The 12,500-nt window shown below is 34.1% G+C and overlaps 2 protein-coding genes and 2 non-coding genes across 4 annotated transcripts in view; 1 reads left to right on the top strand and 3 right to left on the bottom strand.

Annotated features, from left to right (window-relative positions):
* LOC125600182 (photosystem I P700 chlorophyll a apoprotein A2-like) overlaps nucleotides 1-239 on the bottom strand; it is a 3,762-nt gene extending 3,523 nt beyond the window's left edge. Inside the window, exon 1 of the mRNA XM_048773056.1 lies at nucleotides 1-239. This exon is cut by the window's left edge and continues 3,523 nt beyond it. Coding sequence (XP_048629013.1) covers nucleotides 1-85 — 85 coding nt within the window. The 5' untranslated portion in view covers nucleotides 86-239.
* Nucleotides 240-488: 249 nt separating this feature from the next.
* Nucleotides 489-12,494, bottom strand: LOC125600183 (ATP synthase subunit beta, chloroplastic-like). The gene has a single exon (XM_048773057.1). The coding sequence runs from the start codon at nucleotides 12,066-12,068 to the stop codon at nucleotides 10,503-10,505; it is 1,566 nt and encodes a 521-aa protein (XP_048629014.1). The 5' UTR covers nucleotides 12,069-12,494; the 3' UTR covers nucleotides 489-10,502.
* TRNAT-UGU lies at nucleotides 4,377-4,449 on the bottom strand. Its single transcript has one exon. It is a non-coding gene; the product is annotated as a tRNA-Thr (tRNA).
* Nucleotides 6,011-6,083, top strand: TRNAF-GAA. The gene has a single exon. It is a non-coding gene; the product is annotated as a tRNA-Phe (tRNA).
* Nucleotides 12,495-12,500: the final 6 nt, after the last annotated feature.

The following is a 12,500-nucleotide window of genomic DNA, read 5'->3' as shown; positions in this document are numbered from 1 at the left end:
TATGGCCTTGGCCTGTAAATGGACCTTTATGAGCCTCTAAAATATCTTTTAGACCATGACCAATACCCCAGTTGGTCCTATACATATGACCTGCTATTAGGAAAAGAATTGCGATAGCTAAATGATGGTCCCTTAGCTATTGTTCTTGAGAAATGACCGGGTTTAGCCCATTCCTCGAAAGAAGTTTTTATGGGATCCCTATCTACCAAAATTTTGACTTCTGGTTCCGGCGAACGAATAATCATTGAGTCCTCCTCTTTCCGGACAACACATACAAAGAAACCCGCCAACAGTCACTCAAATAATTAGTGAACCGATGATAGATGCTTAGAATTTTGTTCTTTCTCTTCTATCTCCCATCTATTCATCCATTTTCTTTAGTTATTCACTAGAGCAATTATGATCTGGAAGTCGATCTGGGGCAAGTGTTCGGATCTATTATGACATATCCATAGGGTGCTCAACGGACCCCCCCCTTTTTTTTTTTATTAAAAAGCGTTTTCGCACCTTTACATTAGTATTGGTACACAAATAATTTTTTTTTATAACCTAATCTAGTGTATTCATATTTCAATTATAAGTTCCGAAATATAGCCTATTTTTTATGTTTTAAATAGAGGATATTATCCTATTTCAATAACCGCTTATTAGTCATTACTAAGAAACATTCTAGTATTGATATTTAGTCATTTTCAAATCCCTTTTATTCGTTTTAATAGTCGAAAAGAAAAAAATAGAAAAAACTAGATATAGATATTATAGATATTCTCATATTCATGTACTACTTATCCCTAGAGAATACCAGATTAAATAGAACGATTTGAGAAAAGGATATAATGAAATTTTTTTCTGGGATTGGTTCTTCTGATAGAAAAAAGAATCTGGTTTATTTGACCGAGAGGGCCAAGAAACTAAAAAACAATTAATTGTAAAAACAAATAAAGATATATTATAGAATAAAAAAAAAAGAAACAAAGAAAAAGTTCTTATTCGAAGCGCCTCGTGATCGTCAACCAATTCTGTGCTTCAATATAATTACCAGGAGTAAGCGTTATAGCCTGTTTCCAATACTCGGCGGCTTGAGCAAACCAAGCCTCCGCCATTTCAGAATCTCCTTGTTGAATGGCCTGTTCTCCACGGTCGGAATAGGCGGGTCAATTCCCTCCCTGAGAACCGTACTTGAGAGTTTCCTACCTCATACGGCTCGACAACCAACTCTTTTGTTTTGGTGTACCAGTTTTTTTCACTTTAACCTACTTTAACTTTATATCTAATTGAATGAGATTTCTTATAGATATTCATTCGGTTTTTCTTGGATTAAACAAAAGAGAGTAATTACATGAGTTTCAAACTTTCGTTTTGATTTAATTAATATATTAATTAATCTAATAATAAGTTTTATCTTTTCTCCTACCTTCAGAAAAAAAAGGCATGTCCACTGTTATTAGATATTAGAATTTTCTGAAAGGTAACTATCCCGCTTTCATATATAAATTTATATAGAATCGTTGAAAAAGACTTTTTTTCATACTTCATATCATAAAAAGAAAAAGACTTACTGTCTTTAGGATCTGATGCTACACCGCTGCTCAATACCTTAGGGGATCCACTCTATTACATAAGTAGATTTCTAAGATTTATCTCATATTATGATATAAATAAACAGCTCTTGTTGTATCGGTCCAAAACCTTTCCAGTTGATCTTTACGGTGCTTCCTCTATCAATTAAATCTTTTTTTATCCATAGAAAATAAAGTATTTAGGCATATCTAGTCTTCACTTCATATTTCGATCCATGAAGTTTATTTATTTGCTACAGCTGATAAAAAATCGTTTTGGACGATGCTTATGTAGAAAGCCTTTTTTTTTTTCTAGTATTTCATTGACTAGCTGTTCGTTCTTTTTTTCTATAGTGGAGATAGTCGCACGTAATGACAGATCACAGCCATATTATTAAAAGCTTGTGGTAAAAAGGGGTTTCGTTCTAATGCCCGAAAATAATATTCTAAAGCTTTGGTATGTTCCCCATTACTTGTGTGGATAAGGCCTATATTATAGAGTATATAACTTCGATCATAGGGGTCAATTTCTAGTCGCATAGCTTCATAATAATTCTGTAATGCTTCCGCATAATTTCCTTCAGATTGAGCCGACATCCGTTACGGTCGTCATTCGCTTTAACGAATTCTCCGTTTCAGAACCGTATGTGAGATTTTCATCTCATACGGCTCCTCCTTTAGGTGCATAATGAAAATAATAAATATATGGATATGGAAAAATTTGATGTCATTATGAACTAAGCGGGGCTAATGTTTTTACAAGAAATCCCTAGCCAACCTTCTTGTAAAAGATCTTTTCTTACTACCAAGTGGATTCATATTCATACTAGATAAAAATAAAAAAGGAAACTCTAACAATTTCTTTGTTCTCAACGCCCCTAAATTTCCAGGAATTAGTCACTTCAACAGTCTTCAATGGTTATACGGGTATCCAAAGTACGGACGAGATGGATGTTTATTGTTCCAACCATTTTAATTAGTCCCAATCCCAAAGAAGAAGAAAGAAAAGGAATCTTTTTGAAGAAAGTTTTCGTGTTGTTGATTTCTCGGCGTAGTGCTTCTTCCCCTGTGCCTCCTATTCGTATATTGTATTAGTCTAGTAGGATTGATCTGTAATACGGGAACCGTAGGTAAAAAACCTTTTGCTCAATACTAGAATTCATAATTGAAGCATCTAAGGCTGCACTAATCGTGGATACATGACAGAAGGGATTGCTTTTTTATATTATAAACTTCACCTTCAAAAGCGTAGATTTTTTTCAATACTCATTTTTTTCTATTCCAAATCGGTGAGAAATAGAAAAAAATGATAATGATAATCAAATCGCACCATCTCTGTAATAAGTAAATGCCTCTTTTTCTCCGGAAGTTGTCGGAATGACTCGTAATAAGATATCGGCTACAATTGTAAAGGTTTTATCAATAAAATTTCCATTTATACGCGATCTTGGCATAGGTAGTAATCCATTCTATAACTCTTTTTATTTCCTTTAACTTTTCTTTTGTGAGAAAATTTTCTCACAAACAAAGGAATTTTATAGTACGAACTAACATAAAAGCGGACTCGTTTTTTATAAAAAAATATTCTATCTACTTCCAATTTTTCTAGATATAAAATCTACATTTCTTTGCTATGGAAAATGCTGGGAAGAGCAAACAAGGGATCCAAACCTCCCTACCAATCTATGATACATGAATAGGAAAAAGATTCCCCGACAAAATCCCTTACCTTGTCCCTTTTTAGTTTTAATCAAAAAAGCGGGCAAAGGGGAGTTGTCCGAACTCTTGTTTTTAGTGATTTTTTTTTACTTCACTTAGGTTTTTTAAGTCTGGCGAGAGTAATATTCTACGACAAGCAATTCATTTATTTTCAAACCGACGCATTTCCTATCTATTATTTGATTGACTAACCCTTCATATTGGAATGTGTGAAGAGTCAGATGGTTTGGCAATTCCTCGGGGGCAGATGACTCAAGAAGATTTTGAACCAAAGTTCTAGAGTTTTGTTCATCCTTCACTGTAATAATATCTCGGGGTTTGCATCGATAACTTGGTATATCAACTATACGACCATTAACTAAAATATGCCCATGGTTAACTAATTGGCGCGCTTGAGGAATAGTCAAAGCCATACCCAACCGAAAAAGGATGTTATCCAAACGCATTTCAAGTAATTGTAATAAAACTTGACCCGTTGACCCCTTAGCTTTTCCGGCGATACGAACATATTTAAGTAATTGGCGTTCTGTAAGACCATAATGAAAACGCAATTTTTGTTTTTCTTCTAAACGAATACGATATTGAGATTTTTTTCCGGAGCGTGATTGGTTTCTAAGATCGCTTCCTGCCCTAGGCCTTTTACTAGTTAGTCCCGGTAAAGCCCCCAGACGGCGTATTTTTTTAAAACGAGGCCCTCGGTAACGTGACATAAAGACTCCTTTTTTTATTGAAATTGTACAAAAACTAAACAAAATTAAAACTGAACTAAATGATAATGATAAATAACGTAAAATCCACTCCAATAAACTATTGGAATACAAAGAGTCAGAAGATATATTCTCTCAATATACAGATTTTTTTTATTGTATATACAATATATATAAATCAATAAATCACAAAAATTTTCCTTTATTTTCTTCATTTATTTTGCCAAGATCTAACCCTTTTACCCCAATATATATTCCTATATGGAAGTTTATATGACATAATATAAATGGCGTGGTAACTCTTGGAAAAAGGTGAAAGAAGTCTTTTCAATCTTATTTTTTTTTGAAAGTACATTAAAAATCATGTAAAAAAAATGAAAAACTATGTAAAAGCCGGCTATCGGAATCGAACCGATGACCATCGCATTACAAATGCGATGCTCTAACCTCTGAGCTAAGCGGGCTCAACTAAAATAGTGTATACAAATTCACTAAACTACTAGATCGTATTAATTAACTATTCTATTCATATTTTTCCTTATCTATTTAGAATTCATCATATTTTCGATATTCTAGAACAGAATATAGCTCAAATAAATAGTGACTATCATTAAATAAATAAAACAAAACCTTAATGAATTAATATAATATAGCAATATATCGACTTTCTAATTTTGATTTCATGAGTTTCTAAATAAGAAAATTTTAATTAGACCGGAAAGCTTTTTTTTTAAAGTTAAATGATATCTGATTTGAAATTCTTGGTTTTTTTGTTCTAACCTCATGCAATTATTATTATTTGATACTTTTTCTCTTTTTATATTCTTTATTATTTTATAGAATTAAATTATTAGAATGAATATTCGAATATTCATTTCGAATATACTTTTTTAGAATTATTCGAATTTCAAATCTACGAAGTAGACTTATAATCTTTTTACATTGCACATTGTAGAATTCTAAGTTTCAATAATGATCATAAATTTCTTTTCATGGAAGTAAAAAAAACGAATCGACCGTTCGACTATTTCTTAAAATTGAAGACAACGATGAGAAAAGGAAGAACATATATATGTTCTCTAATATATAACCATATTGAATTGCAAATACAAAAATGATAGAATCTTTGTTGATTAAACTAAATCAATATGGATGGGGCTAAAAAAAATGCAAGAAGATACCAAAGAAATAAAATAAGTATCTGTATGTAATGAATTCCAAGGTTTCGTCATAAGAAAAAGTGGAAAGACATCATAATGAGATCCTAATCTCAAAGCAAAAAGGGGGATATGGCGGAATTGGTAGACGCTACGGACTTAATTGGATTGAGCCTTGGTATGGAAACCTACTAAGTGATAACTTTCAAATTCAGAGAAACCCTGGAATTAACAATGGGCAATCCTGAGCCAAATCCTGGGTTACGCGAACAAACCAGAGTTTAGAAAGCGGGATAGGTGCAGAGACTCAATGGAAGCTGTTCTAACAAATGGAGTTCAATCCCTTGTGTTGAATCAAACGATTCACTTCATAGTCTGATAGATCCTTGGTGGAACTTATTAATCGGACGAGAATAAAGATAGAGTCCCATTCTACATGTCAATACTGACAACAATGAAATTTATAGTAAGATGAAAATCCGTTGACTTTTAAAATCGTGAGGGTTCAAGTCCCTCTATCCCCAACCCTACTCCCTAAAAAAGTCTGTTTGACACCTTACCCTTTTTTTAGTTATTCAAGAATTCATTGATCTTTTTTCATTCATCCGACACTTTTACAAACTCGAATTTCTTTTCTTATTATATACAAGTCTTGTGGGATATATCATACATATACAAATGAGAAAGAACTATCGATTTGAATTATTTCGAATCTAAATAATTTTTCATTCTAAAACTTAGAAAGTCTTCTTTTCGAAGATCCAATAAATTCCCGGTCCAAAACTTTTTTCATTTACTACTTTTGCGTTTCTTTTAATTGACATAGACCTAAGTCATCTCATAAAATGAGAATGATACTTCGGTAATGGCCGGGATAGCTCAGTTGGTAGAGCAGAGGACTGAAAATCCTCGTGTCACCAGTTCAAATCTGGTTCTTGGCATAGGATTGATTAATTTTGATAAGTTTATAGTCTTCAAATTAAACGTATCTTTAGTAAAAAAAGTGCAATAATCCTTTATCCCCCTCTCTTTTTTGTTCATGTTGTGGATCCATCCGTTCAAAAAAAATGTATAAGACTTTATACCTAATACATATTCGAAAGGAAAGTTCTGGTTGAAAGAATAAAAAAAAGTAAAAAAAAAAAGATCTATATCTATCTATCTATATCTATCTATAGTATCTATCGTTGAAGGGCAGAAATACCCCCAAGATTCATTAGATTAGATACAATAGAAATAGAATTTTAACCCCCCCATTTATTGTATTGCTTTCCAATCTTATTTATTCATTCCCAGTTATGTGACTAAAGTTGACTAAGTTATGTGCGCGATACAAAGTTCATAATGCAGAACTCTTTTTTTTTTTTTAGTTCATCCTATTGGCTCGGCTTTTAGGAAAAAAGTATCTTTCAAATTGGAGATTAAGCTATCTATAATAATATGAATAAGACCTTAATTCTTCTGTTTGTTTGATCTAAAAACGACTCGAATTCAAAATATTCCGCGAAGGTCCGTAGTTGTAGAAACTAAGACTCATTTTTATCATTCAAATTTTTTATCATTCAATAAGCATCTTGTATTTCATAAAAATTGGGGGCAATATAATCCTTACGTAAAGGCCACCCTATCCAACTTTCGGGCATTAAGATCCGTTTCAGCCGCGGATGGCTATCATAAGTGATTCCTAACATATCATAAGATTCCCGTTCTTGAAAATCCGTACTTTTCCAAACCCAGAAAACAGATGGAATTCTGGGATTACTCCTGTGAGTAAATACTTTTATGCAAACTTCTTCCGCTTGATTGACACCATATTCTATTCTCGTAAGATGATACACACTGGCTAAGAGGCCACCTGGTGCCACATCATAGGCACATTGGGAACGTAAATAATTGTAACCATATACATATAAAATTACAGCAATAGAATGCCAATCTTCGGGCTTTATTTGTAAAGTCTCTATTCCTTGGTAATCGAAGCCCAACGATCTATGAACCAGCCCGCGTTTGGCTAGCCAAACGGACAAAGTGCCCTGCATCTTTTTTATTTCCCCCACACCTTTTTTATATAAATTTAAGTATTTCACATTTACCATGAGTTCTAATTTATGAAGATTTTTTTCTTATTCTCTCAAATCCTCCCTAATTCACTAATTCGTGGGAAGATACTGGGCTTTTGTATTTAAAAAATGTTTCAGTAGAGATCTCTGAAGTAGATGATGGTGGATAGAGTAATTCTTGATCATAATTTCCAGTCTGTGTACTGCGTACAACAAAAAACTTGTGATTGGTAGTAAAACACCGATTACCCCGTTGAGGTCTAATTCGATCCTTATAGATTTCTCTAGCTATTTTCTTACGAAGCTTTGTTATAGCGTCTATAACAGCCTCTGGTTTAGGTGGACAACCCGGCAAATAGACATCTACAGGAATTAGCTTATCAACCCCTCGAACAGTACTATAAGAATCGGTACTGAACATCCCCCCTGTAATTGTACACGCTCCCATAGCAATAACATACTTTGGTTCAGGCATTTGTTCATATAATCTCACTAAAGAAGGAGCCATTTTCATTGTTACTGTACCTGCTGTTAAAATAAGGTCCGCCTGTCTAGGACTTGATCTTGGTACTAGCCCATAACGATCAAAGTCAAATCGGGAGCCTATTAATGAGGCAAATTCAATAAAACAACAACTGGTACCATAAAGAAGCGGCCATAGGCTGGAAAGTCTTGACCAATTTGAAAGATCATTTAACGTAGTTGAAATAACTGAGTTTTTTGTTGTTCGATCAAGTACGGGAAACTTAATGGAATTCATAATTGTTTCAATGGTTTTTTTTTACTTTTTTTTTATTGTTATTGTACAAGTATTCAGGAAACGAACTAAGACCATTCCAACGCTCCTTTTCGCCATGCATAAACTAAACCAAGAATTAGGATAAGCACGAAAATGAAAGCTTCTATAAAAGCGGATACCCCTAGTACATCGAAACTCATTGCCCACGGATACAGAAAAACGGTTTCAACATCAAAAACAACAAAAACTAGAGCAAACATATAATAACGGATTCTAAATTGTAACCAAGCATCCCCGATCGGTTCTATACCTGATTCATAACTAGAAAGTTTCTCCGGCCCCTTCGTAATTGGAGATAAAACCCCGGAAATTAGAAATGCCAAAACAGGAATAGCACTTGATATTATTAAAAATGCCCAGAAAATATCATATTCGTAAAGCAGAAACATAGACGAACTCCTATGAATGTGGAAAAAATACCCGCTTAGTCAATTCCAATCGGAGTGGATTGGGCAAGGTATATATAACTCTTGCGTCAAAACAAAAATTCAGGTTAATCGAATCATTTATTTTCGTTTGGTTGCTGTGGTAGACGTCTCCTTTTAAGATTTATTGATTGTAATCTTATTTTCAGTACACTTATTACTTAATATTTCCATGTTTCTATTACTAATAGTTTCTCATATTAATAATATAATATTAATATGATTAATAACTAGTAATTTTTTTTATTTCTGTTTCTTAAATTTGCTTTATGTTTTATTTAAAAATAAAACAAATTGATAAAAATATCTTCGTTTTTAAAATTATGACGTATCAAAAAATCCACTTACGACTATGAAAATGAATGAATAAAAAACGTTTATTCTAAATTATAAGTATCTATCTAGATATATCTATAGATAGTGATTGGATCCACTGAAATCAAATGAAATCAAATTTGGTTTTCCGTTTTATTCTGAACGACCCCCAGGACTTATGGTTTAGGGTCTGGGAGTTTTTTTTATGAACCAACAAATTGAAAGTAACCAGTTAGAAATAAAGAATACAATAAAAAGTCAAAAATTATCCAATTATTTGGATTTGAATGTCATTTATTAGAATAAATTTATTAGTTAGGGCTATACGGATTCGAACCGTAGACCTGCTCGGTAAAAGAGCTCGAACTTATTATTATCAAAATGATTCGAACTCTTTCAAAGACCCAACATGCATTTTTTTTGCATTGGGCTCTTTCATTAACTGATAGAAAGATCAGTTAGTCTACCATATTTTTTCTTAAAAAAAAAAGATAAGAAATGGTTCCAAGTACTCTGATTGATTATTTTTTAATTCTAATACAATACAGAATAACTACCAAAGTGTTTCAAAGAAGGGTTCTCTTGACGTAGGTTTGCTTTTGGTCTAGATCAACTTAAGTTAAATATAGTCTCTAACATCCTGATTAAAAAATCAAATATGAAACTTGCTACACCTTAAGGTTCATAGGACGAAAAGATCATTTTTGAGTTCCTTATACTCATTCTGCCTAGCATTAAGTAGACTGGGTATTCACCCTATCAATATCTCAAATCAATGATGGGTTCTATTAATTCCCTACCGAAATGGGGTACTTTAATAGGACCTAATGTCAGGCTATTGTTCTCCTCTTTTTCCTAAAAAAAAGTCATGGAGTAAGACATCGATTTATTAATAAGATCAATCAATTGGTTTGATTGCGTGATGGACTCCTCTGAAAAACTTTGGCGCACGTGTAAACGAGGTGCTCTACCTAACTGAGCTATAGCCCTTGTGTTTATGATCCACATTTTATCTTATCTTATCATGTAGATAATTTCTTGTCAAGATTAATATTATATGATCGAACATTATATCTCTTTCATCTCGTTGTTTATTGGTATTGCTTAGAAATAATATTGGATTTATAATCCTATCGATGTGATAAGTATCCCCGTGCCTTCTCTTTACGATGATAAATAACCTACTTAACTCAGTGGTTAGAGTATTGCTTTCATACGGCAGGAGTCATTGGTTCAAATCCAATAGTAGGTATAACTTATTAGACACCATGATCAATGGTGTCTAATAAGTTTTTGTAGCCAGCTTTTTTTTTTTTTTTTTCTCGCTTTTGGATCCTATTTTTTTATACGTCAGCTAGTTACAAAATCAAATCGTATTGAGAGCCTCGACGCGTGTCCGAGCTCGTCTGAGAGCTAGATTAGCCTCAATTGTTTGTCTCTTGCCTTCAGCTTTTCTCAAGTTCGCCTCTGCTATTTCAAGAGTTTGCTGAGCTTCTTGTGGATCAATGTCACTATTCTTCTCTGCATCATTTACTAAAATAGTAATTTCATTATTGCCTATTCTAGCAAAACCGCCCATCAGAGCCATTGTTAACCATTGGTTATTAAGGCGTATTTTCAAAATACCTATATCAACAGCTGTGGCAATCGGCGCGTGATTTGGTAATACGCCAATTTGTCCACTATTAGTAGATAAAATGATTTCTTTTACTTCTGAATCCCAAACAATTCGATTCGGAGTCAGTACACAAAGATTTAAGGTCATTTCTTCAATTTACTCTCCATTTCTAAGTTCGTAGCCTTCGCAGTAGCTTCATCGATGTTACCCACTAAGTAAAAGGCCTGTTCAGGAAGAGAATCAAATTCTCCGGAAAGGATCAAATTAAACCCTCTAATTGTTTCCGCTAGCCCAACATATTTTCCCGGAGAACCTGTAAATACTTCTGCTACGAAAAAAGGTTGTGATAAGAAACGCTCAATCTTTCGTGCTCTTGCGACGGTTAAGCGATCCTCTTCGGATAATTCGTCCAACCCCAGGATAGCTATAATGTCCTGAAGCTCCTTGTAACGTTGTAAAGTTTGCTTTACTTGTTGCGCAGTTTCATAATGTTCCTCGCCAACGATTCGAGGTTGTAGCATAGTTGACGTTGAATCTAAAGGATCTACCGCTGGATAGATACCTTTAGCAGCTAATCCTCTTGATAGTACGGTAGTCGCATCTAAATGTGCAAATGTGGTGGCAGGAGCAGGGTCAGTCAAATCGTCTGCAGGTACATAAACTGCTTGAATAGAGGTTATGGACCCTTTTTTCGTAGAAGTAATTCTTTCTTGTAAAGAACCCATTTCGGTACTAAGGGTGGGTTGGTAACCCACAGCAGAAGGCATTCTACCCAATAAAGCGGATACCTCGGATCCTGCTTGTACAAAACGGAAGATATTGTCGATAAATAGAAGTACGTCTTGCTCATTAACATCTCGGAAATATTCTGCCATAGTTAAGGCAGTCAGACCAACTCTCATACGAGCTCCCGGCGGTTCATTCATCTGACCGTAGACTAGGGCTACTTTGGAGTCCGCAAGGTTTAGTTCATTAATGACTCCAGATTCTTTCATTTCCATGTAAAGATCATTTCCTTCACGAGTTCGTTCGCCTACTCCACCAAATACGGATACACCACCATGAGCTTTGGCAATGTTGTTGATCAATTCCATAATTAGTACTGTTTTACCCACGCCAGCCCCACCGAATAGTCCGATTTTTCCCCCACGACGATAAGGGGCCAAAAGATCTACTACTTTAATTCCTGTTTCAAAAATAGATAAGGTTGTATCTAAGTCTATAAAAGCAGGCGCGGATTTATGGATAGGAGATGTTGTGAGAGTATCGACAGGACCTAAATTATCAACAGGTTCCCCAAGTACATTGAAAATTCGTCCTAGAGTCGCTCCGCCGACTGGAACACTTAGAGGATTTCCCATATCAACCACGTCCATCCCTCTCTTTAAACCCTCGGTCGCGCTCATAGCTACAGCTCTAACTCGGTTGTTTCCTAATAATTGCTGTACTTCACAAGTCACATTAATTTCTTGACCAAGCGTATCTCGACCCTTAACCACCAGAGCATTGTAAATATTAGGCATCTTGCCCGGGGGAAAGGCTACATCCAGTACCGGACCAATGATTTGGGCAATACGTCCCAGGTTGTTTTTTTCACGTATTGAAACCGCTGGATCCGAAGTAGTAGGATTTATTCTCATAATAAAAATATGTTCAATTTTGTTGCGAAATTTTTCGAATACAGAAAAAATCTTCGATAGTAAATTCATTGGTTAATTCAATAATAAATGGGAGTAAGCACTCGATTTCATTGGTACCACCCAAGCGAATATGCAATTCAATTTTTTACTTAATTAAATTTCAATGAAGGAATAGTCGTTTTCAAGCTCAACTAACCAAAACCTAGTTTTAAAATAAAAAATATATGAATAAAAAAAATTTTTGTGGAAAGTCTTTGATTTATTTGTCATAATAGGCAAGACTTTGTTTTATCTAGCCAATTCCGAAATGGAACTCTATTTATGATTCATTATTTCGATCTCATTAGCCTTTTTTTTTCATATTTTCATTTTAGCATATCCGGTTATGCGTCCCATCGATATCAACCCCCCCTTGTTTTTCATTTTCATGGATGAATTCCGCATATTGTCATATCTAGGATTTACATATACAACATATATTACTGTCAAGAGTGATTTTAT

Source organism: Brassica napus, unplaced genomic scaffold (genome assembly GCF_020379485.1).
Source record: "Brassica napus cultivar Da-Ae unplaced genomic scaffold, Da-Ae ScsIHWf_2149;HRSCAF=2801, whole genome shotgun sequence".
Taxonomy (NCBI): domain Eukaryota; kingdom Viridiplantae; phylum Streptophyta; class Magnoliopsida; order Brassicales; family Brassicaceae; genus Brassica; species Brassica napus.
The sequence above is the reverse complement of the archived record's forward strand: the minus strand, read 5'-3'. Positions and strand labels throughout refer to the sequence as shown.